Raw genomic sequence first — 22,760 nt, forward strand, 5'->3', positions numbered from 1 at the left:
CAGCCCTTCTTTCAGTGCTCATTTAGATTCGCTTTGTATTGTACTACTTGTAAATCAGCACAATGATAGTTCACAACACAGCAGGTAAAGTGAGGGTTAGAGGATTTTTTTAATAAAACAAATAACGACACGAAAGCACAGGTCTGTTTAGGAAACATATTTCCTTCTGGGTTCACTGAGTGTGATTCCTCCTTCTTTCATTCCTTTCCTGAAAGCCTGAACCTGTGAAAGACAAAATTATTACATGATTAACCTGATGGAGATGGCAGAGAAGCCATCTGTGACTGGATAGTCTATGAACTCACAGCATCGGAGCGGTACTCCCACGGAATGGCCCTGTACACCATCCTGGTAATGCCAGCCTGTTGACATCGATGTGCCATCACTTCGCCCACAGCCTGACAGGCTGCCACGCACCTTGTAGAAGCCAGCTCCTTTTTCAGTGCCCATTCTGTGGTTGAGCAGGTCAGGACGGGGACTGGAGAGCTGCTGGAGAACACCTGTGCTGTCACGTGATGTTGGGTGCGGTAAAACACCAACCTGAGAGAGATCAATGTGGTAAAATTGAAAAACAGACACAGAAAGAGGAAGGATTCAAAAGCATAACAAGACTTCTCCATCATCACACGATATGAAAGATGGATGCAGAACTGCAGAAAATTGCAATAAATCAAAAATAGTGTTCAACGTCCAATTATACTCATTTAAAGTAGAATTTGTTATTTTCCGGGCAACAGATTACTATGAACAGCATGCTGTTTAGGCAAAATGTGACAGAAGCTCAACATCAAGGCTTTTCACTTATGTTGTTCAGAGGCCACATGTCTTTAAAGCTGAGGGCCAGACATCATAATGTTATTATTGGTGGTTTTTGTTACTTTCTGGTCCTTGCTATGTTGCAGAAGGAAAGGGCCACTTCGAGGACAGAGATCAAATTGTTACTGACAGCGTTTTTATCTTTTTCAGAACCTATTTTGAGAGCAGAACGATAAATGAGTCAGCTGTGACTACCTGTGGTAAAACTCCCGGTGGGGCCAGGTGGTCTTCCAGCCGCGGTCCTTCACAGCCAGGGCCATCTGCTCCAGGTTCCGCGGGTTTCTGTTCACGAAGGTCGGGTTCACGGCCTCATTCCGGTCCGCTTCGGGCTTCGGCTGGGCGGCCGCCTGGCTGAGACAGCGGGCTGGCAGACGGACCGTGGATGAGCAGACACACAACGAAGCTATGTGCTTTAAAAAGTGACACAATCAAACACAACTGAGGGACTCACCTGGGTGGTTTGCACCCACAGCCGGGCGACACCTCTGAATGTGACCCAAGAAGTTGCGCACACAGCGGCTTAATTCACTCTGCGCCATCTCTTCTCTTCAGCTATCAAACTAGAACAAAGTCCGTCTGCGAAGAAACATCTGCCGACACCAAACAATCATAACGGGACACTAATCCTGAGGGAGCCGGCGTGAGACGTCCAGCGCCATCTTTGACATTCAGACAACATCCGTTTCTGTTGGTCCGTCTTTAAAAGCGGCACTGACAGAAACAGGCCTGTCCAGGCTTTTTAAAGTTCCGCCATCAATAATTTTTTACACTACAGTAATTTACAGAGCGGGAAAGTCAGCTGTACATCTACGTAACTTATTGGGATATTTCGATTTATGTTACATGTATGCATTCTTCTAATAACTGTAGTTTAAGCAGAACTGTGTGACTGAATTTATCAGCTTTAATCAGATCAAACGGAAATAAGAGACATACAAGAAAAAACAAACAATGAGATGGAGAAAATACAAAGTAGTGACATGAAGTAAAGGTCCCCAGAGTGCTGATTGCATCATGGTTACTCCCCCCAGCTGTCTAAACCTACAACCATTATAGAACACAACTTCCTTTTTAATCTGACCTATTTTCCCTTTGAACTGTGGTATTGTTCCTCATACTCACACACAGAGTAAAGGGCTTTTGTCACAACTTATTCAGCCACATTAATGACGCTGTAAAAAGATGATATCCATCAAGGTAGCTTGTTCATGGAATGATTTCCAACAAAAAGATTAAACATGAAAAAATTTATTTCAGCTCAGATTTTACAGTGCAAACAAGAAGAAACAGACAAATGTCTAGAGCAGAGTGTTGTTTAAAGTGATGACATGACAATGGATGATAATATTTGTCCAAAACAAGCACTCAGTCCCAGTAAGGCACCTGAAAACACTTACTACCAATAAATACCTGTTGTGTGTTGTACTTGGAAGACATGGCATGACAGTGAGTGGAAAGTACCTTTGGCTTACAACATCCTTGAGATAATTCCCTGCTGTCGTTGGTTAAACCCTACAGGACTGGCTTATTAAACTAAGATACACCAGTTCAACAATCCCACATTCCCTTAGACTGCAGGACAGATCATTAATAGATGTACCTTCCCTTTTCATAATTTCTGATTAGAATATTTTTATAAAAGAGAATTAACTTGATTACAATCCCTTGACTACCAAAAGAATAATTAGAAAGAACCATATCGGGTAGAGTGGGGAAAGAAATAGTAATTGAGATACAAAAGTATATTTTTCATTTCACATAATGCAATTGTAATCCGTAGTAAAGATAATCATTCTCATTCCAATGCTCCGAAGATAATAGTCTAGACCATCATGATCACTGTGCAAGTCAATTAAACCATTTCATAGCGTACAGGTAGTCGAATACCACTGTAAAGGAATGTAATTATGAAGTGTTGCAGTCCAAGTACATTTTATGAAACAGATAATTAATATAACCGTTTGGCAATATGAAGGAATAATTTGGACGATCATATAGCTGCTGATGCATTGATCAGAGATGAGAAAGAGAAAGGGCACAGTTTGTAGCCTGTTCCACTATAGAACTTGTTCTGAAACTCCACCCTACAAGAGAGAAAAAAGGAACAGCATATCAGAAAAAACACTAACTACAATACATAATCAATTCCTGTCTCCCCAAACAGTTTTGCTTCTTTCACCCCACAATCTTGTCAACTTTATGCTAAATTAGACATCAAGACTAATAAAAATGATGACTTTGGAATTATTGCTTAATTTACCGCATTATTTTTAATGCAATGTTACAGTGGAAGCATATTAGGAAATAATTTCTCAGACCTTTCCCACTTACATCAGCGTTTTTTGCTTATCCCTCTAAATTAAGAGTCATTCCAATGAGAAAATCAGTTCAACAGGTTTAGACTAAAGGATTTGTTGATCTAGAAATACTGTCAGATCATTTTGAGTCAGTTCTGAACTGAACAGGCCATTTTCCCCTCTGTCTTCTCCCTCCTCCTGTTCTTACCAGTGTAGACGGAGTGCATGGAGGAAAGCTGAGAGACCCTCCATAACCAGGAGAATGGAAACAGTTAACACAGCAAAGAAGGCAAAAATCACAAAAAGGACCACAGATCCTGTATAGCCAGACCACTTGAGGGCTATACGCATCACCATCACCCACAATACCTCCGACAGCTCTGGAGAGACAGAAATAATTCACCATCACATAACCATAACCGGATAGAACAAGACTATCATGTGTAACTATAACTGACTGGAAAAGGAATGGCATGGGTGTACTGTTTTTAAAGAGGAAGTCTGTGTGTTTGTACAAATCATGTGAGTATGAAGTATGTATGAGTGAGTATGAAGATACACATTGTGTTTCTGTGTGTCAGCATGTGTCCCACTGACGTGCATGTGCCAAACTGAGGGCCCAGAGTCGGAGGTAAGAGGCAGTGTTGGAGATGCAGCCCAAGCAGTACTCTATGGTGTGGATGGCCTGATGCATGAAGACATCTGCTGCGTCAAACTAATGCAGACAACACAATTTAAACAGTAAGTTAAGAAAAAGGGGGAAACAATTCTGACCAGATTTAACCTGTTAAGTGAATTCAGTTACTTGTGCTGCTCTCTTACCTCCTCTTCAGTAGCTCCTCCTCCCTCTATCTCCCCTTGATGAGTATTGATGGAGCCTTCGTCAACCACCAGTGGACGTCTGTCTTCCTGCTTATATGGTGGAGAAATTGAAGGGAAACGTTAAATGCACCTCACTCTAAATAAAAGGATTAAGTCTAGTTAAACACAAGCTCACCACTTGATATCTTCCTCTTCTTCTTGTGAATTTGATGTATTCAAGTGTTGGCTTTCCTAGCAGGAGGAACGGGACCGAACACAGAGCCAGGACCACCAAGACTTTCTGCACTACACTCTATACAAAGAAAATGAATGTTCACTACTGTCTAAAAATGCTTTTATCATCATGATGACTATGACATGCGCTAAATTATTTTTTGTTATGCAATGTGCCAGCAAAGCACAAAAGAAAGATGACATTTGTTCTTTTAAGAGCAATGAGCAAATAACAAACCTGTCCATAATAGAGTGGTGGGTTTTCAGCATTTTCTGCAAAGAGGAACATGTCTATGAAGTGGATCAGTATACTGGGAGCTGATTTAGACTGAGCAGGCTTGTAGGCAATCCACTTGTAGACCACCATGAACACCAAGTAGCCAAAAAGACAAATCATGAAGAACAGCTCTGGGATCAGCACAAAGAACACACTGCTTATCTGGCCAAAGTGCCTGAAGAAGGGAAGTAGAAATGGAAAAATAAGAACCTGTGAAGGCATGGCAGGATGGGTATGAAAATGAATACCAAAAGAACAAAAAGCAATTACTTACACATAATTAAAGAAAGACAAGCATACTCCAAAAGTCATATGGATGATACCAATGATGACTGACATCTTCATCTTGTACGAGTTAAGGAATGTCAGTTTGTTGTTGGACAAGCCCCAAATCTGACGATGAGACAGACAAGCAAGAATTAGTTTGTTTATTTCTGAAACAGTCGAGGAAGATATGAAGAATTTGATGGACATACCGGGTCAATGCCAAAAGGATAAGGGCTGGTGAAAACACCAGGCACGACAGGATCCATGGTCAAGTACTCACTGCCTGCCAGGACTGATGCACTGAAAACAGATGAAAGAAATGTGAGCTGCACTAGAAACAGATCCTGTGAGACTGAAAGAAAAACACAAATCACTTTGAAGTTTGCACGTATAAAGTCTCCTCACTTCCAGATGTTCTTGTCAAACATTGGGCCTACATGCCACGCTGAGTTGAATGTACTGAGGCCTCTGCTGAAGCACTCATTGTAAATGGCCCCCGTGTAGACAGAGAACAGTCCCATCAGCAAAATCAGATACCTTCCTCCAAACATCATCCTCCAGATCTGAAAAACACAAATGAAAATACCCTCAGTCTTTGGTGCATAACATCAGACATGTTTGAGCACATCCTTTCAAATATTCCATTCGATAGAGATCTTGGATACATTTTGCATTACTCCTACAAACAATTAATGTAAGACAAAAAAAAGATGAATGTATCTAATCTGTGTAACATACCATTACCCTGACAGTTAAATGAAAAACAGTAACATACCAATTTTTCTGATAGATGTCTGCTAGTTTAATCATTTATATTTATATATATATATAAATGTATCTTTCAAGTTGGTAAAACAAACTATTTTCTCGCCTTTTTTTTTTTTAAACCAGAGAACAAATTAAAATCTTTAGGAAATTGCCATAAACGTAAAAAAGTAGCTACAGGATGGTGTAATGATTTATATTCTGAGAAGAAAATCTGATTCAATAAAATGCAACTGAATTCATATCCAGTCTTACGTTTGCACTGAGCTTGCTTTGTATCTGTGAACACCGGGAGCATATATACAAGTTACCTCATTGTTGTTGTTCCTGAGTTTGGGGTCCTTTTCCTCTAGAACCATCCAGAGGGCAGCCAGAGTCATCAGTAGACCATGACCCACATCACCAAACATCACAGCAAACAGGAAGGGGAATGTTATTATGGTGTAAACCGCTGCAAGAGAGAGAAAAGATGTGACTGGACTTAAAGAAAAAAATTTATGCAGGGTTAAAGATCTGACAGGCTTTCAAATCATTAAGGAATTTCATCTGTATTCTGACATACCTGGATTAACTTCACGGTAGCTGGCCACACCGTATGCATCCACGATGTTCTGGAAACCAGCCGTGAACGAGTTGAGGGGAAACAAGGTTGGTGGTGGTGTGGAGGATGGCAAGCGGTTATAAAAAGAATCGACTCCACTCCCACTCTTTCTCTGAGTAGAGAGAGTGCGTTTGAATAAAAATAAAGATTTGGAAATCTTACGCTAATTCTTATTGCCTCCAAACATTATCTTACCCCTCCCTCTCTCAGAGCGCTCTGTAGTTCAGGGAGTTTGGCAACAGGACACCAAGCCTCAGCTATGAGGCATTTGTCAGTGACAGAGGGGCTGCAGAGATTCAGTACCATCTGAACCGCCTTGCACTTTTGAACCCGCACCTTCCACTGGGGAAGCACAGCCACTGCCCGCATCAGCAGCTGCTGCAGAAAGGCCTCAGTCTGCGACAACACCTGAAGTTAAGGTGAAGTGAGAAGTGGAGGATGCATGATATGCCACTTTGGGTTTGTACTATTTTCTACAAGCATGAGACATTGCAAGGGTTGGTGAATCCTTGATTTGATAAATATAGTGACAAATGTAAATATATGTGTATTTAGAAAGAGGTGCTGTGGTTACTGATTTAATATCTTCAATTCTGGCTTGAAGTCCCTGGAGAACCTCCTCTCTCTCAGCTGTGCTCTCAGGATATGCAAACGTCTGTGTGTGGAAACTACGAGGTGAAGAAATCATAAGATTTTCAAGATGTTAAAAAGAAAGAGCTCTTTGTAAATCTTTATCAAAAAAAGAATCTAACTGGTGAACCCACCAATCACATATTTTCTTTACTTTCTGTCCAATCTGATCTCCCCAATAAGAAATGAGGAACACAGTCCACTGCACCATTTCCCCCTGCAAACGAAACAGAACAAATGGCTTAATAAAGCTCGCCTCGATTCCTCAAACAATGATCACCTTGCTCCATCTCCCATTTCCCACCGTGTCTGGGTGCTCAAGTCGATCCTCCATTTCTGTAAAATTCACAATAATATAACCCCGACAGGCCCGCCATAACAGCCGTTCAAATGAAGGGACCTTCCAAGGATGGACCACTCCTGCCACAAAACTGAAGGGAGACACAAAAATGGATGTATCAAGAACTGACAAAACGAAAGTAAGAAAGGAGAATAAATACTTTTTTAGAAACTGGATCTACCTAAGGTGGACATCTTGACGATTATCAAACAGACCATGGCTTTCCAATACAGGTGGTGGTGCCTATGAGAAGAACCCAAAGAAGACACACACACATAGAGAGAGAGAGATTTTTTTTTAACCCATTTTAGTTTCAGTCTGTCTGCTAGCTATAGCACAATAATAAAAAAATATTAAGTCAAAAAATTACATAGAAAATGGTGCAAAATGCATTTTCTACCACCTGTGAGACTGTCAGAGGGTGTGTTCTTGTCAGGACACCTCGATACTGACACAGCTGGGTCAGTTGAGCACGGAGGCTGTGTCTGTTCCTGGACACCTAGTGAGATGCACACAGGTAAATAATAATAATAATAATAATAATAATAATAAACCTAAAACCAAACAAAACAATGTTAAGCCAATAAGTTCAACTAGTCTCTATAAAGATATACTGGCAAGAAATCGGGTCCTCTCTTTGATTTATCAGCATGGCCTTGATTTAAACACACACTCACCTCTTTCAGCTCTCTGGCTAGCCTCTCGCTCTCCTCCTCTATAGTGATAAGTTCACGGGGCTGAGGGGCCAAGGGCATCGGGCACGGAGGAGTGAGAGGACCTTGCAATGGAGGACATAGGGATCGACTGATCTCCTGCTCCAGGAAGGCTGAAGGGCAGATAATAGACAATCAGAGAGGACAGGTGGACAATTTAAATAAGACTAATAAAATAATAGGAGAGCAAAAGACTTGTTAATAATTACTGAAGGTCTTTTCAAGTTCTTCGCATCGTCTGATTTCGCCAACAAACTTCCTTTGAAAGGCGTTCACATTAGGATTTAACTGAAATCAGAAATAGACAAGGAAAGACGAAGAGAACAATAGTGTTACTTATGTTCATCTGACCTCACCATGACTCAATGCCACCATCAGTTGACCATCTCATCACATGACCAATTTAGAAATGCTGCAGTTTGAAGAACAACTTCAAAAGGGTATCTACAAGTACCATAGATCACAATCAGTTCTAAATAGATCAATAGCTGGACCCTGGATTGTTGACAATGAACCAACCTGAGTTAAAACACATTAAAACAGAGTTGAAATCAATTCCCCATTCACACATTTAGCAATATAAAAGGAAAAAAATATAACTGTTATTGAGGCCAATTTCTATTTGTTTTGGACTCCAAGCTTTCAACCACAAAATCCTGACCCCAGACGAGAAAAATAATTAAAAAATGACTCACGTCTCTGAACTCAACCAGGCCCAGTTCTCCCAGCTCGCTGACACAATTGTATGCTGAGCCAGACTGGAGGAAGAGCTGCACCAGGCACACCTCCTCGCTGCGAAACATGGAGCCCATAGTGACCTGGACAACACCAAGGAACCAAGTCCAAATGAATAATCATTTGAAAATATAGGAAAAGCACAGCAGTATAAAGAGGAATAGGAGATATTGTTCATGAGGAGCGAGGCAGGGGGAGTTCACAGAGGACATTTATTTTCAGTTAGGACAATAAAGGGTTTGCAGCAATAATGAAACTGAAAAAGGGAAAACATCTGGTCCTCTTGACTATGATGATATGGTGGGATTTCCAGTTTTACTCACACACATTCTTAAGAACGTTACAAATCCACAACTCTATCAGTTGAGAGTAAAATCTCTTTACAGAAAGAAGTAAAAACATCACATTGTGAGCTGCTAAAACTAAAGTACTCAGAAAAAGTGCCATGCAACAAATCCTGCTTTAAGGGAGTTGGTAATTTAAGAAGCTGTAGTTTGTGGGGATGTGGAACTGTAATGTATGGATACAAACAGAAGAAAATACTAGTGCCTACTACAGCTGAACATTTCTGAACAGCCTCATTGTTAAATTAACTCTCTAATTTTAGTGGAGGAAAAAAATCAATGCTGATTGTGTAGCTCTTAATCTCATACTGGTCAAATTATGACCTACACAATCTGACAAAAAAGTCAAATCATGAAAACTGGGCTTTAAAGAAAAAAAAAGTACAAAGTACAAAAGAGTCAGTTCATTGAGAGATATAAAAGAAAAAAATCTATTTAAAAAGGGACTTGCATTGCATTGCAACTTGCATTTTTTTTTCAATGCAAACCTGAACTCGGCCTGGACCTGCGCTGGTCCACCACTAGACAATAAACCGAGGAGCAAGCAGCATTTAAACAAAACACGCTACGTTAAATAAATAACAACAAAATCAGCTGACTTGATGCGGTTAGGTAGAGGAAACCAAGAAATACAAAAATAAATAAATACATAAATAAATAAGAAAGTATCACGAGGGTTTAATTTGTGCCATGACAGCAGCGGCTCATCCCGCCGAGTCTGCGGCAGAAAAACATGACACAAACACAAACCAGCTCACCGTCTGCCTCCGACCGGCTGGCTCTCAGGCTCCGGGGCCCCGTACACACCGACACACCGACACACCGGTGACTGTGACCGGGACGGACCAGACGTGTTTGTCAGAAGTTGCTGTTTCTCCAACTTCCCGTTTCTGACAGTCACGTGACTTGCAGACTCACATGACAACAGGCGTCAGTGTCCCGCGCTGCCACGAGAGGTCGGGAGCTTCAGCTTAATCTCAAATGGCGGTAAATGTCGGAAAACGCACTCAGATGTTTACATGTAAGATATTTGTATTTAACTCGCTGATTTGGAGCATCCTAAATAATATTGTCCGTGCGCTTTCATGTAATCCTATCAAATGTGGGACACATTGTACTAGGCAGTAGTTGCTAAGCGACGCCATGATGAGACGGACAATAATGTGCACATAAAGGCAGAATAACTCCTTTTAGAAATAACGGAAACTAATGCATCTCTGAAAAAGAGATGGAAAAAACATTGTGATGTCTTAAAAGTCCTTAAATAAAAATTTGTATAAATATGAAAGTGTAACCTGAGAAATGTACTATGTATCCAAAGCAGAAAAATACGTGAGATCACCATTACTGAATATATATTTTATAAATAGCCAAATCATTCAGCATATAAACAAATTATTGTTTGCAATATGGATTAATAGGTTTTTGTTTTTCTTGAGCAGTTAATTGGCTTGTGAAAATTGCAACATGCTGTACAAATCTAAATATCGTTCAACAGATTACTGTGATTTCTAGATCTTTGTCATCTCTGCATTGAATTTAAAAAAACAAAACATAGCAAGAAAATTGACATCAACTCCCCTAAATTCTAAAATTACTAGAAATGCACCTTTGACATTAAAGTTTTACTCCTGAGCAAGACTTCTAGTACATTGAAGACCACTCAGTGCAATTGGCAAATCCAATTGTGTAGTGTGTAATTTTAGATTGCTTAGCTGCACAGTGAACCTGACTTGTAGACAGGGTGAGCACAAAGTTTTTAGCAGCAGGTGGATGTTTCGACAGCTTTATAGTGTCATTGTGTGCAGCAAAGCTCCATCTCCAGTGACACTTTGGAGTGGATGAGGACTTGAAAACATTCAGAGTTTGAGTCATTTTACAACAGGTTATAAATTTAGCTTTAATTTTGAGGAAGCCTGGTAAAATGTCTGCCTATTTAGGCAAATTTTCCTACAAGACTCACCAGTGCTGTTAGTTTTGAACTGACTAATGCACATGTGGCAATACAAAAGATATTTTACTTTATTGTAAAAGGGCTGTGGTGCAACAAGTAAAATAGCAAGCAATGAGAAATATACAGTTGGAATAAAAGATAAAAATATAAATGGAACAAATGAAGGAAATGAAAAATGAGGGGAGGATAAACAACACTCAATTTGTCACAGAGAAAAACAAATTTCATACAACTGTTCTTCTGCTTAGAGGTACTGTTCACTACAGATGATTTTACCATTAAGATACTGGTCTACATTAAAGCTAAGCAGATTTCCACACCATAAAAAGTTCCAACAGTGTAATGGAGTTGAATTCCAAGAAATCTTAACCCCCCCCCCCCCAAACACACACAAAATAAAAAGAGTAAAATAATGGCTGGCAAATCAAAGCAGAATATTACATTTTGAGTCTCATTTAATGTAATTTTTATTTCAATGCCAACAAACATGTTATCATTATCATTTATAGGGATTGCTTTCCTGGATGTGATGACTAACGCTAAAAACAAAAAAAAAAGTTCGCACTGATTTTTTTTTTTATACTAAAAATGACAGGTCTATGCCGAGACTGTGCCTAAGACAGTGATAGCTGAAAGAGAGGCCTCTATTGTCTTCCCACTTCCTTGTCCTTGCCCCATCCTGCATGTATCATTTTCTACAAACTGTAAAATTTGAGACTTCTGTCCATCCCCGCTGAAGTCAGGAACTGAGCGTTCTCACCAAAGGCCACTCCAGTCACCAATCCTGTATGGTCTACAGTTAGAAAGGAAAAAGCAAGGTCAAAAATCTGTTACAACAAATACAAGGTGACATGCATACTGGATACATATAGTGGTCTCACAGTTATGGACCCCATTTTAAGAAAGAATGGCATTTTTGTCCCTCACCTGTGAAGTTGAGGACCTCAGACCACTGCTTGCAGATATAGACACGGATGTCTGAACCTCCTACAGCCAGATAAGTACCACTCTGATCAAACACAAGGGACTTCACCTGAAACAGAAAAATGGAGGCTGTTCAGAAACACAGAAAGAAGAATGGCAGCAAAGATAAAAGGGAAAAATGTATTTTAATCCAGTGTACAAGGAAATGTATTACCTTATGTGGTTAGACTCTTACTTTAAGCCAGCTCAGTATTATTCAACTTAAATATGCATTTATGAGTATAAATTTCTTCAGTAACACAAGCACCCCCCCACCCCCTTACTTCATAGTTGTTGTCCAGAGTTATGGTCTTGAAATTCTTCAGTTTTCTCAAATCCCACAGTTTCAGAGAGCTATCCTGGGCACCTAGGGGACATTGTCAGGCAAGGATGTTAATACAAAAAATACCATGTGCATATACAGCTCCAGCTCACTTTGACAAACCAAACCCTGAAGATAGTAAACATGGTTGTAAATGATGTTAGTCATTGTCACCTGTGGCCAGATAGTATCCATTTTCAGAGAAAGCAATGGAGGTGACAGGGCCAGAGTGGCCAGGGAAGTTGGCCACATTGGTGCGTTCCTTCAGATCCCAAATCTTGATTTGGGAGTCAGCCGTGCCAGTACCAAAAATGAGACCATCAGGGTGGAACTGAGCACAAGTGAGAGCTGTGGAGTGCACACAAAGACATTACCACCTGGTAGACGATTTTAATGACTGTTAAACGCATGTTAATAAAGAGACACTCACCACAGCCAGCACTTTCATCAGTTACTTTGGTGAGGACTCTACCAGTCTGGATATCAGAGAAGGCCCAGTACTGCAGAATAAAAATAACAATGATGTTAGTGCTGTGAGAAAATGCCTTGTGATTTCTTACATAATTTACTCATGGGGTCTGTCGGTATTTTCTTTAAGCTGCAAACACCTGATCCTCAGAAGAGCTGAGAAGGTAATCTCCAGTAGCATGTAGGGAGAGTCCAGTGACACCTGCTTCATGGGCACGAACCACCTGCACACAGTTGCCTCCAGTGACAGACCACACACGGATAGTGGTGTCTGGAGATGCAGAGAAGACCACAGACTAGAGGAGAAAAGGGAAATGAGGTGGAACTGTAAGACCAATAGATGATGCTTGCTGGGCCTGCAAACTCTGCTTATTATTTAGTTATCTGAAGACAGTATTTTGCCTTGGTTGAACTAAAAAAGGAAAAGTTACCTGAGATGGATGATAAATGACAGAGGTGACCTTCTTTGTGTGACCCTTAAGTGTTGCCACAATCTGTTCCTCATTCTTGTCAAACACCACCACATTCTTATCAGCTCCACCTTGAAGAATACAGGTGAGGCAAATGCAATGAAAATATGTTTCAAATAAAATTGAGCATGCCAGCGAAACATAAAAATTTCTAAAATTTAATATTCGCCAAATGTACCAGTGAGCACTTTGTTGGTGTCCGAGGGACAAAGATCCAGAGCCAGAATACCAGGAACACTGGCACTGTGGAGACCCTAAAGGCAACAGAAGAGTGTTTTAACAGAATTTAGATGTAAGGAAGAGCCGTATATAAAAAACTGTCACCACTAACTTGGTCAACAGACAGATATATACTTACAGCATGGGAAGCCACTTGGCGGTATTTGCTGAGATCCTCAGCTCTAACCAGCTCCTCTGGCACAGTTTTTCCTCTCTGGAGAAATACGAGTATGAAGGCGCAACACATTACACAACTGAAGACATTTCAGAAATGGGAAATTTCTGTGAAATAGGAGCAAAGTAATACCTTCTTTCTCTCTGTGGTGAGGATAGTAGCTTTGTCTTGGAGCTGCAGACAGAAAAATGCCATGTTGAAACATCTTACAGCCATTTTACAAAATGGAGAGCTTACAAAAGAGTTATTTATTTTGGTAGAAAAACAAGTCTTACTTTCTGGATGATCTCTGGGGTCATTCCAACCTGTTCACTAATCTCCATGGGCTCTCCACTAGCACCCTGCCAGAGCAGAGACAACAGGTTAGGAGTAAGTGCAGTGAAACACATGATGTGCATTTCAGTATTTTATAAACTGAGATTAAATATATCTCACCGCTGCACTTGGCTGAGAGGTGGGAACAGCCTGAGGGGCAACCAATCCAGCTTGGGGTTTGAGTGTAGCAAGAGCTAGAAGATGGAAAGGGATTGGTTAATAAAACAAGCTCTGGGTGGAGCCAGTGATCTACTAAAACTCTATATGCTTCATAAGTGGAATTGTACTATAAAGTACAGAACAATTAGATTACTGTTACCCACCTTCTCTTGCCGCCGTGACCTCTTTGGTGAGTCGAGCAATGACTCTACAGGCTGCATCGTGTTGATACAGGGCATGCGACAGTTCCTGACGTGTAGTCTGCAGCTGCTGCCTCAGGGTGAAACTGTGAAGCATAACAGCATCCTAGAACAGAAAAGTCAGGTTGAAGAAACGTTTTCCCTTTTGTTTCATAACAATCTCTTTTGCTACAGTCAACTTGACTCAATTCCTGATGAAGATGGAGAGTTGGTGCATCGTGTCAGCATCAAGCCCATTATTGAAGCTGATGCAATGCATTTTATTTGATTTTTCTAAAGCACTTTTTATTAAAAAGACATGCTTTACTTCTTAATTTCATCAACCTGAAGAACAGTGGTTTTAAAAAAAATGGTCTCGACAGAAAATGTCACTGTTAAGTCATTAAACTGATTCTGAGTTACATTTACAGCATGACAATATTCTGTTGTCGATTTCTCCTTTACGACCCCGGATGTTTAGTTTTGACTCTTACCCACTCATCTTGAAGAGACTTCAGAATAGCAGGAATGCTTGTTGCAGATGGTGCCTTTGGTCTAATGGGATGAGACACTAGAGGGAAAAAAAAAGTGTTCACATGTTCAGAACAAGCAGTATCTCATTGTCAGTTTATAAACACTAGTCATATGCATTAACCTACATTTTTGAGGTCATAAGTGGAACTTACTATGTGGCAGAAAGAGGTCAGATAATGGTTTATAGATTATTGTGTCAGTGATATAAAATTGTAATAAAGGAGCAACAAAAAAGAAAGCTTATTGAATGAGTTCTCTGGTACCAACGCTTATTCCGTGATATTTAACTAACAAATTTGTCAAAAAATAAATAAATAAATAAATATATATAGGAAACACCGGAACACAAGAAACACCACTGTTAAATTACAGCAGATGAATACTGCTCTTAAACCACGCAGATGAAAGCTTGCTTTTAAGTGCACTTAGCAGTATATATAATGTTACAATTTCTAACGTACAGTACTGATTTTATTTAATATTTATTTCTCGGTATATGGTAACCCCCGAAACTTCAGGCTCCACAGTGAAGTTAAAACAATCAAAACCCAAATTATACAACACGAGGGTTTATAAAGAGGCCGCTGCATAAAACGGAATTGAAAAACGTTTCCTCATACACCGGGGGCACAGGATTTAACATGGCGAGCCTGCTCCCCGTGGTTTACCTTTGATATCTACGAGCTGCTCCTCCGACAGCGGCTGTCCATTCATCGGGTCCGATCCATTTTCCGCGATGTACTTCTCGATGAGCCTGCGCTCGAACACCTGGTTGGATACCGGGGAGACACACGGGTGCTCCGGCACCTCGTTGGAGACTAAAAATAAAACATTAGTGTGTGATTATAGATTTAAAACCACCATTACCATTGTTGATATAAATACAAACAACCAAGAACGGTGAACTATCACGGATACTAGGCGGCACTGCGTGGCCGCTACCGTTAGCTACATTAGCCGTTAGCATTAGCGCGAAGCTATCCTGCACCGCCTCCGTCATCTTTACGCATTTAACTTCACTTACTTGCACAAACCAAGGACATATTCCCGACTCAGTGCGAAGAGTTTCGTCTAAAATGAATAACACTCGGTCTGTTTTCCGAGATATATATATATATGATCACTAATATACACTTTCCTTATGTTTTGCTCAAATTGGAGGTAGCACGCCGTCCTTTCATTGCCGCTACAACCGGGCGTCTTCTTCTTCGCCGGCTTATTCAGGACTGAGTGTCTGAGGCCCGGAAGTCCGCCTGTGCCCCCTATCGCCAGAATAACAACACTGCCCCGATCGAAACGACGATCAATTTATTGACATAATAGTAACCAAATCAGATTCAAATCAGATTTATTTGTATAGCGCCAAATCATAACAAAGTTACATCAAGGCACTTTACATATAGAGCAGGTCTAGACCAAACTCTTTATAAATTTATTTAAAGAGACCCAACAGATCCCCCGATGAGCAAGCACTTGGCAACAGTGGCAAGGAAAAACTTCCTTTAAGAGGCAGAAACCTCGAGCAGAACCAGGCTCAGGGGGGGCGGCCATCTGCCTCGACCGGTTGGGTTGAGAGAGAGAGAGAGAGAGAGAGAGAGAGAGAGAGAGAGAGAGAGAGAGAGAGAGACGGGCAGGCAGGCATTGGAGGGGGGGGGGGGGTGTAGGCAGGAACATGTTGTTGCATGAAGTTCATGGAGTTGAGCTGTAATACAGAATTCATGCTATATGGGACCAGCAGGTGTTGCAGGAACATGGGATGGAGATGAGTCACCACCTGCAGGATGAGGACAGGGAGAGAGAGGAGAGGAACTGGGAGAGACAGAGACTTTGGCAGAACATGGTTAGTAAATGCAGTATAAATGCTTAGAACTGGGTGAAACTGTTTTTTGTTTTTTTTTTTTAAGAAGGATGGTTTTTATCAGCGCATGCAAGGAGGGAGTTAGAGAGAAAGAGGGAGAGAGGGTGACAGGGAGAGACAGAGAGAGAGAGAGAAGCTCAGTCCTTCCCCCAGCAGCCTAGGCCTATAGCAGCATACCTAAAGAGTAGAGGACTTTTTAACTGTACGCTCTGTCATACAGGAAAGTTTTAAGCCTGGTCTTGAAAGTTACTAAAGAGTCCGCCCCCCGGACCGATGCTGGGAGTTGGTTCCATAGAAGAGGAGCCTGATAACTGAACGATCTGCCTCCAGATTTACTCTTGGAGACTCTAGGAACCACAAGTAAACCTCCATCTAGAGAGCGGAGTGGCCTGCTAGGACAGTAAGGAACTATGAGCTCTCTGAGATACGATGGAGCTTGGCCATTAAGAGCTTTATACGTTAAAAGAAGGATTTTGAATTCTACTCTATATTTTACTGGCAGCCAATGAAGAGCAGCTAACACGGGAGAGATGTGATCTCTTTTCCTAGTTGCTGTTAATATTCGTGCAGCAGCGTTCTGAATTAACTGAAGGCCTTTTAGAGATTTGTTTGGACATCCAGATAGTAATGAGTTACAGTAGTCCAGCCTAGAAGTTACAAATGCATGGACTAGTTTTTCTGCATCATCCTGAGAAAGGATGTTTCTGATTTTCCTAATGTAACAACAACAATGATTATTATTATTATTATTAGCATCTTCCTAGAGTTTTAATAAATTACATATGGATGAAACTCACAATGGCCAAAACTCACAATTACAAGTGTTTTATAAACTATAAATAAAATTTTAATCACAGTATAAATATTAGCAGATAATCAAAGAAAATAATGAAAAAAACGTGTGGCAAAGATGCATTGCATTGTTTCAGAGACGATAATATGATGTTTTATAGGAAGCAGTGCAATGTATTTTGTGATTAAAACATTGTGATAACAAAATTTCCTGTGCACAATCTGCGCCGATAGTTGGTGGGACATATTACATTTCTCAAAATCACAACTACAATCACTTTGATGGTTAATGCACTGCGTAACTGTAAAAATAAAAAACACTGTAGAAAATACATTTAAAAATAAAGTAATGTTTGTAGTAAGGAGTAATTTACATTAGGAATAGAGACAATCACTTACTTACTATACTGTAAGTATAGTGGTTTCCCTTTTGCAAAGGGTTTTAATGCAGCTTTGTTTGATGGCCCAAGAATTCATATTATACACACACATATAAACGTTCAGACACTCAGCAAATACAACACAGGTAATATTGTCTGAGGTAGGTAACAGCAGGAGATATGAGAAGTATCATCAGCCAGTATCAAGAAATGTGTAATGTGAGACAGGAAGGCTAATAGTCAACTCATGCCTCTGTGAATTAGATGCCAAATTGATATGAAGTCATTGAGACTAAGCTAAAGAGCAAAAGGCACAGGTGAAATCCTTTATTTCCACTGCAGAATATAAAGTGTCATTTAGATTGTTCTTTTCTCATTTAGTTTTTCGTTGGCAATACTTTTGGGGGCTTTTATGCCTTTATTCTGATCATAGCAAATGGCAGAGAGGTTGACAGGAAGTAGTGAGAAATCGAGGGGCATGCCATGTAGCATAGGTCCCTGGGTCAGAGTCAAACCCAGGATGCTGCGGTACTTGACTACATCCCCTGCCTTCTCTTTCTTTAGTAAGCTCAAATTCTCTTTTTCATCATTTTATAAGTAATTCAATTTATCCGAATTGTACACAGTGCAGGATTCTGAGTTTTCTTTTTCTAGTGGTAGTGTGAAAAAGTTTTCATGAGAGTTGTTCGACTTTCCCTCATTTCCATCTTTCTTGGGCTGGAACTGAACACACTCCTCAGAGAAATGGAGGCAATCTGTACCCCCAGGTACTGAGAAGGAAATGTTTTTCTCTTCTTCATGAGTGTTCTGCTGGGGAAGAGCAGAGACATATGTTTAAGAAATATTTTGGTCTGTGACAGAAATACTCACAGCTGAAGTGTACTGTATTACCTCACTGGTTGGATTATATAGGCTAAGGGAGCCTCCAGGTGCCAATCTCTGATTTTCAGTTCTTTGACACCCAATTGTTACAGGAGTGCCACCCTGGAAAAAAAAGAGGGTACACCAATACCATTATGTTGGTACACCATACCAACACAATTTTTCTGTTTTAGTCAAGATGAAAAAGCTGGTCATTTATTTCACTTAATCAGCCTTACAGTGTGAGTAGGACGGGCCCTTGGGCTCCATCTTCCTGGTCTGCCCGCCTGCTGAAGGCTATTGTAGTCTGGGGGTTCAGAGCTGGGCTGGCTGTAGCCCTGTATATGTGCATGTGCACATGCACACGTGTGAACACACACAAACAAAAATATGGTTTATTCTTTAAAGAACACTTAAGAATTACCTGGATGTTCACTTCTGGGGGGTTGACTGATGGTGTGCGGTTCCCTCTGTGGCGACTGAGGCACCCTGTTAGGCTGCATTTTGGGTAGCGCTTAATGCACAGAATTATTCCAGTCAGTGAAAGAAACACCCCAGAAGGGGCAGTGATGGCCTTCATGAGTTTTTTCCATGTGAACCCCCTTTCTAAATAGATTAGAAATGCAAAGTCGGGTGAGATATTTTGAGGAACAGAATGTGGAGAGACATAACATCATCATACACACACACGCAAAAAAAAAAAAAAAAAAAAAAAAAACCCAAAAAAAAGGTCCACCACTCACCAGTCACCCGTAAGATGGTGGAGGACACAAGGTGACCACGCCTATCTCTGATTTCATACACCCCTTCATGGTTTGAGGTGAGGCTCGCAATGATGACCTCATTGATGGTACCATTCTTGCCCAGGGAGATGAGGCCTCTGTAGCGCAGGTCGCGGTTTGCTATTTGACCGTCGGAAATCAGCTGCACAGGGGTTTGTGACAGCTTGGAGTCAACAGGGTCCAAGATAGGTTCACCAGGGTGTTGGGCAGGGGTAAAAAAAAGGTGGGCATGAGGGACAGGAAGAAAGAGGGGCAGATGTAGAGATTCCTTGATAAAGCCTGTGACATTGAAGGAGTGCTCTGCATCCTCATGGAGCATCATGAGAGAGAGGAGTAGAGATGAAAAGAAACATGAAGGGTGTCAGATGGAAAGGGGAAGATAAAATGTAACCATTACTGTGGTAATGTTGAAAGGTATTCATTTTAAAGTACTCATCCTTTTGTGCTTTTACGCCTCACCTAGCACAGTGAGGGTGCTGCGAGACAGCAGATTCCTGTGTGTGTCTCTCAAAGTGTAGCTGCCCTGGTCCTCTTGTGTCACTCTCTCAGCCACCCAGACCTTCCCGCCCCGCCGCAGCCGCCCACGCCCACCATGCCCACCATCAATGGTTTTAGGGTCTGCCCGGTTCCAAAGCACAATGGGCATCGCCTCAGGTGGAGCACCCCAGGGAGAAAACTCCAGTATCGATCCATTTAGAGAGACGTTGAGCACAAAGTTGTCTCCGTAGTATCTGTGGTAGGACTTAGTGCATTCTGTAGCAGGTGAAGATGAGTGCATGTTAAGCATAGAGGGAACATAAGGAAGTGAATCTAAAAGGTAAATGAGCAACACTTGTATAGTAATTTTCTCATCTTATTGACCACACAAAGAACTTCAACTACATCACTAGAATGAGAGTCATACTTACACAGGGTTTTCCACAATCATAACTATTCATATAACAACCTATCACATACATACACACATTCATGTACAGCTATCAGATTTATTTTGTTATGCTTAAGGTGAGAACTGCTGGATTATCCATCTGTATCTAAAGAAGACTAGTTTCACTTCTACCAGCAACAACAGTGAAAAGATGCTTGGAGACTAATGCATTAACATACCAGTCCAGTAATATGGAATATAAAAGGGACATTTTTCAAATTCACATTTCTAATTTCCCCCTTTTCCTCCTCTGTGTATTGCTACTCTCTCAAATTAGATGATCTAGCTAATGACGATGGGGAGAATGATCATGATGTTCAAATTAAAGATAATTCATGGTTCTGGATCATGATGAAAACAGATATGTTAACAGAGGAGTGGTATCATACCTGTGACTGTGAGATGAACAGTCTTGGGGGGGAGCCAAGAGGACATTTTGAAAGCATAAAGTCCCTGATCCCTGGAAGTCACTTCTTTCAGGACTAAAGTCTCATTTCTTATCCACTCAAACCGTGGGTCTTGTACCTGCAGTTGTAAATATATTTAGATCGTCTGTACACACGATTAGAAAACACAAAGCTCAAGCACACTTTCACTCACTGTGCCTTCTTCCAGGATGATGCGTCTTGATCCCTCAGGTTTTGGTTGAAAAGTGACCGTTGCCGACGCTGAATACACCGGCAGACGAAACTCACTCCCAGCACAAACCCTCTGGACTTCGTCAATTTCAGTTTCTGTTTGAATGGATATGTTATGTCTATGTTAACATATTCAATGTACTATGTCATATGCTGCCCTGGGATGGAAGGGCGACCTGTCCAGGGTGTACCCCCCGCCCCCCCACACACACACACCCAATTTGAGCTGGAATTGGCTCTAGTATCTTGTGTGACTCGGAAATGGATAAGGGGTAGAAGATGAATGAATGCATGAGTGCATGAATAAATGTAATGTGCTTGTGAGTGAGGTGGAATATGGTGTCTGACTCACCTAGAAAGACCCAACCTGTGAAAAGAGCAGAATTCATATTATTTTTTATTATTAATCTTCTTAAACACAGTGCAGAGCCCACATGCAATTGAACATCAGCTGTTAAATTATAGTGTGCCTTTCTTGTATACTTAACAATCAAATTTTTCCTTAGAAGTTGTACATTGCATGTGTCATGAGAGCAGTGGGTAAGAATTCACTTTCAGGACTAGACTATTGACCACGCAATGGTTTTATGTTGGTCCATTTTTATTTATTTTACTTTATTTTATGTACTAATCATGTTAACAGGCCATTTTAAGTGTTTAATAAGAAGAAAATCAAGTGTCTTTCCCCATAATCAGCCAGTGACACACAATATATCATGATGCTGATGATGACAGTTTACAAAAAAAAAACAAAAATAAAAATGAAGATATAGATAGAAATGTTACAACCATCCCCTCTGTCCACTCCAATGGAATTTAGACCAAATAAAATAGACCAGGGGTCTCAATCTCAAATGAGCTGGGGGCCATGGCTGCCATTGTCAGCTCATTTGAGGGCCACATCAATATTTGAGAAATACAAAAAAGAACAGATATTTCTGAAAATGTCGTTTTTTTCCTGTCTATAATCTGTGCTCCTCATCCTTTTCTCAGATTTTGAAAGACATAATTCCCCTCTTCTTTTTCTTCTACTACTACAGTAACTTTTTCTTCTTCATCTCGTGCTTATTTTTCCCAATTTTCCACAGGAAGAGGTTAGTTTTTGTGGGGGTAAAACTAAACCTCACGGGCCGACTTTTATTACTATTTTTTCAATCACGTCGCCTGCCCGGGAGTAAACGAGGCGGGCCGGAAGTTTGACACCCGTGGAATGTCAGCACATGACTGACATAAACACCAGAGGAAGTTGATTTGTTGATGATATTCATTTGTAGACTAAATGCTGACTGGTGGCTTGAATTGATGACTGGAATTAAGGAAAAAAGTCTCATGAAAAACTTACCGAAAGAGAGAAGGGTAAAAAGGGAAGTGACGAGGCAACAGGAGGACATCTTCTCCTGCAAAGATATAGCAGATCGTCTCATACACGAAATGTACACAGAGATGAAAAAAGCCGACGGTCGTTCATCCCCGCAGTTTCCACATCAGGGACCATCCGCCAACAGTCCACACACAGCTGTGCTGCCTGGCACACCAAAAAGGGATCGATGATCCCAGTCCGACCTCTAAGGAAGTCCACATTCGCCTGGGAGACATCCGCGCATGAGCAGTGGCCTCCCGCTCAGCTGTTACGCAAACCGTCAGCAGCTCTTAGGGTCCCCCCAGTTTGCTGGACTGGGAATAGAGGTCTCCTCAGTATTTGGTTTTACTTTGCTTTGCATTTGCACCGCACGTGCTTTAAACTTTGAGTTAATTCGTTGTTTCCGTCATCCGTTATTTGCTTTTTCTCAATTCAACTTTTATATACAAAAGAAAAGATTAAATATGAATTAATATTTGAAATTTTCAAATAATTGTAAGGCTATACAACTGTTACAAATAGCTACAATACTTATGATTATTACACTGCAATATTACTAATAATCGTGATATAATACATCAGA

At 40.8% G+C, this 22,760-nt stretch overlaps 4 protein-coding genes across 7 annotated transcripts; all 4 read right to left on the bottom strand.

Annotated features, from left to right (window-relative positions):
- Positions 1–90: 90 nt before the first annotated feature.
- Positions 91–1,496, bottom strand: mrpl18 (mitochondrial ribosomal protein L18). The gene is made up of 4 exons (XM_029512992.1): positions 1,268–1,496; positions 1,012–1,180; positions 306–540; positions 91–222 (listed from the first exon to the last, which is right to left on the bottom strand). The coding sequence occupies exons 1-4, from the start codon at positions 1,353–1,355 to the stop codon at positions 148–150; spliced, it is 567 nt and encodes a 188-aa protein (XP_029368852.1). The 5' UTR covers positions 1,356–1,496; the 3' UTR covers positions 91–147.
- Positions 1,497–2,048: 552 nt separating this feature from the next.
- Positions 2,049–9,706, bottom strand: tcirg1b (T cell immune regulator 1, ATPase H+ transporting V0 subunit a3b). 3 transcript variants are annotated; one of them, XM_029512120.1, is made up of 21 exons: positions 9,579–9,706; positions 8,437–8,559; positions 7,951–8,029; positions 7,706–7,854; positions 7,432–7,527; positions 7,210–7,271; positions 6,993–7,119; positions 6,823–6,905; positions 6,633–6,726; positions 6,254–6,466; positions 6,020–6,170; positions 5,769–5,908; positions 5,098–5,255; positions 4,902–4,992; positions 4,700–4,818; positions 4,387–4,600; positions 4,114–4,227; positions 3,936–4,022; positions 3,711–3,828; positions 3,322–3,493; positions 2,049–2,900 (listed from the first exon to the last, which is right to left on the bottom strand). In XM_029512120.1, the coding sequence occupies exons 2-21, from the start codon at positions 8,551–8,553 to the stop codon at positions 2,807–2,809; spliced, it is 2,478 nt and encodes an 825-aa protein (XP_029367980.1). In that variant the 5' UTR covers positions 8,554–8,559; positions 9,579–9,706; the 3' UTR covers positions 2,049–2,806. The 3 variants fall into 3 exon arrangements, with proteins under 3 accessions (XP_029367980.1, XP_029367978.1, XP_029367977.1); XM_029512118.1 differs by having other exon boundaries at positions 4,111–4,227; XM_029512117.1 differs by having other exon boundaries at positions 3,936–4,025; positions 4,111–4,227.
- Positions 9,707–10,302: 596 nt separating this feature from the next.
- prpf19 (pre-mRNA processing factor 19) lies at positions 10,303–15,797 on the bottom strand. Its single transcript, XM_029512662.1, has 16 exons — positions 15,603–15,797; positions 15,247–15,396; positions 14,539–14,615; positions 14,030–14,171; positions 13,827–13,900; positions 13,667–13,732; positions 13,524–13,565; positions 13,356–13,430; positions 13,176–13,251; positions 12,959–13,068; positions 12,668–12,823; positions 12,490–12,559; positions 12,234–12,407; positions 12,022–12,104; positions 11,702–11,807; positions 10,303–11,567 (listed from the first exon to the last, which is right to left on the bottom strand). The coding sequence occupies exons 1-16, from the start codon at positions 15,619–15,621 to the stop codon at positions 11,470–11,472; spliced, it is 1,518 nt and encodes a 505-aa protein (XP_029368522.1). The 5' UTR covers positions 15,622–15,797; the 3' UTR covers positions 10,303–11,469.
- Positions 15,798–17,095: 1,298 nt separating this feature from the next.
- LOC115049977 (uncharacterized) lies at positions 17,096–22,428 on the bottom strand. 2 transcript variants are annotated; one of them, XM_029512653.1, is made up of 10 exons: positions 22,160–22,428; positions 21,170–21,184; positions 20,780–20,913; positions 20,569–20,704; positions 19,711–20,004; positions 19,213–19,551; positions 18,894–19,075; positions 18,709–18,807; positions 18,500–18,592; positions 17,096–18,418 (listed from the first exon to the last, which is right to left on the bottom strand). In XM_029512653.1, exons 1-10 carry the CDS (start codon positions 22,239–22,241, stop codon positions 18,200–18,202), a joined length of 1,593 nt encoding a protein of 530 aa, XP_029368513.1. In that variant the 5' UTR covers positions 22,242–22,428; the 3' UTR covers positions 17,096–18,199. The 2 variants fall into 2 exon arrangements, with proteins under 2 accessions (XP_029368513.1, XP_029368514.1); XM_029512654.1 differs by having other exon boundaries at positions 17,097–18,415.
- Between the last annotated feature and the right edge of the window lie 332 nt (positions 22,429–22,760).

The sequence above is a fragment of the Echeneis naucrates genome, chromosome 10 (assembly GCF_900963305.1).
Source record: "Echeneis naucrates chromosome 10, fEcheNa1.1, whole genome shotgun sequence".
In the NCBI taxonomy this organism is placed as follows: Eukaryota; Metazoa; Chordata; class Actinopteri; order Carangiformes; family Echeneidae; genus Echeneis; species Echeneis naucrates.

What these genes read in the sequence shown, in the direction of transcription:
- mrpl18 (XM_029512992.1), bottom strand. Translation starts at nt 1,355, where the DNA reads ATGGCGCAGAGTGAATTAAGCCGCTGTGTGCGCAACTTCTTGGGTCAC. An exon ending in CACCGGGAGTTTTACCACAG is followed by an intron (nt 541 to 1,011) that starts GTAGTCACAGCT and finishes GATCTCTCTCAG; the next exon opens with GTTGGTGTTTTACCGCACCC. An exon ending in GGGAGTACCGCTCCGATGCT is followed by an intron (nt 223 to 305) that starts GTGAGTTCATAG and finishes TGTCTTTCACAG; the next exon opens with GTTCAGGCTTTCAGGAAAGG.
- tcirg1b (XM_029512117.1), bottom strand. Translation starts at nt 8,553, where the DNA reads ATGGGCTCCATGTTTCGCAGCGAGGAGGTGTGCCTGGTGCAGCTCTTC. An exon ending in ATCCTTTTGGCATTGACCCG is followed by an intron (nt 4,819 to 4,901) that starts GTATGTCCATCA and finishes TCTCATCGTCAG; the next exon opens with ATTTGGGGCTTGTCCAACAA. An exon ending in TTGTCTTTCTTTAATTATGT is followed by an intron (nt 4,601 to 4,699) that starts GTAAGTAATTGC and finishes TCCCTTCTTCAG; the next exon opens with GCACTTTGGCCAGATAAGCA.
- prpf19 (XM_029512662.1), bottom strand. An exon ending in CCCCAGAGATCATCCAGAAA is followed by an intron (nt 13,566 to 13,666) that starts GTAAGACTTGTT and finishes TTCTGTCTGCAG; the next exon opens with CTCCAAGACAAAGCTACTAT. An exon ending in GCCAAGTGGCTTCCCATGCT is followed by an intron (nt 13,252 to 13,355) that starts GTAAGTATATAT and finishes TGTTGCCTTTAG; the next exon opens with GGTCTCCACAGTGCCAGTGT.
- LOC115049977 (XM_029512653.1), bottom strand. Translation starts at nt 22,241, where the DNA reads ATGAGACGATCTGCTATATCTTTGCAGGAGAAGATGTCCTCCTGTTGC. An exon ending in CACCATCTTACGGGTGACTG is followed by an intron (nt 19,076 to 19,212) that starts GTGAGTGGTGGA and finishes TAATCTATTTAG; the next exon opens with AAAGGGGGTTCACATGGAAA. An exon ending in TATATAATCCAACCAGTGAG is followed by an intron (nt 18,419 to 18,499) that starts GTAATACAGTAC and finishes GCTCTTCCCCAG; the next exon opens with CAGAACACTCATGAAGAAGA.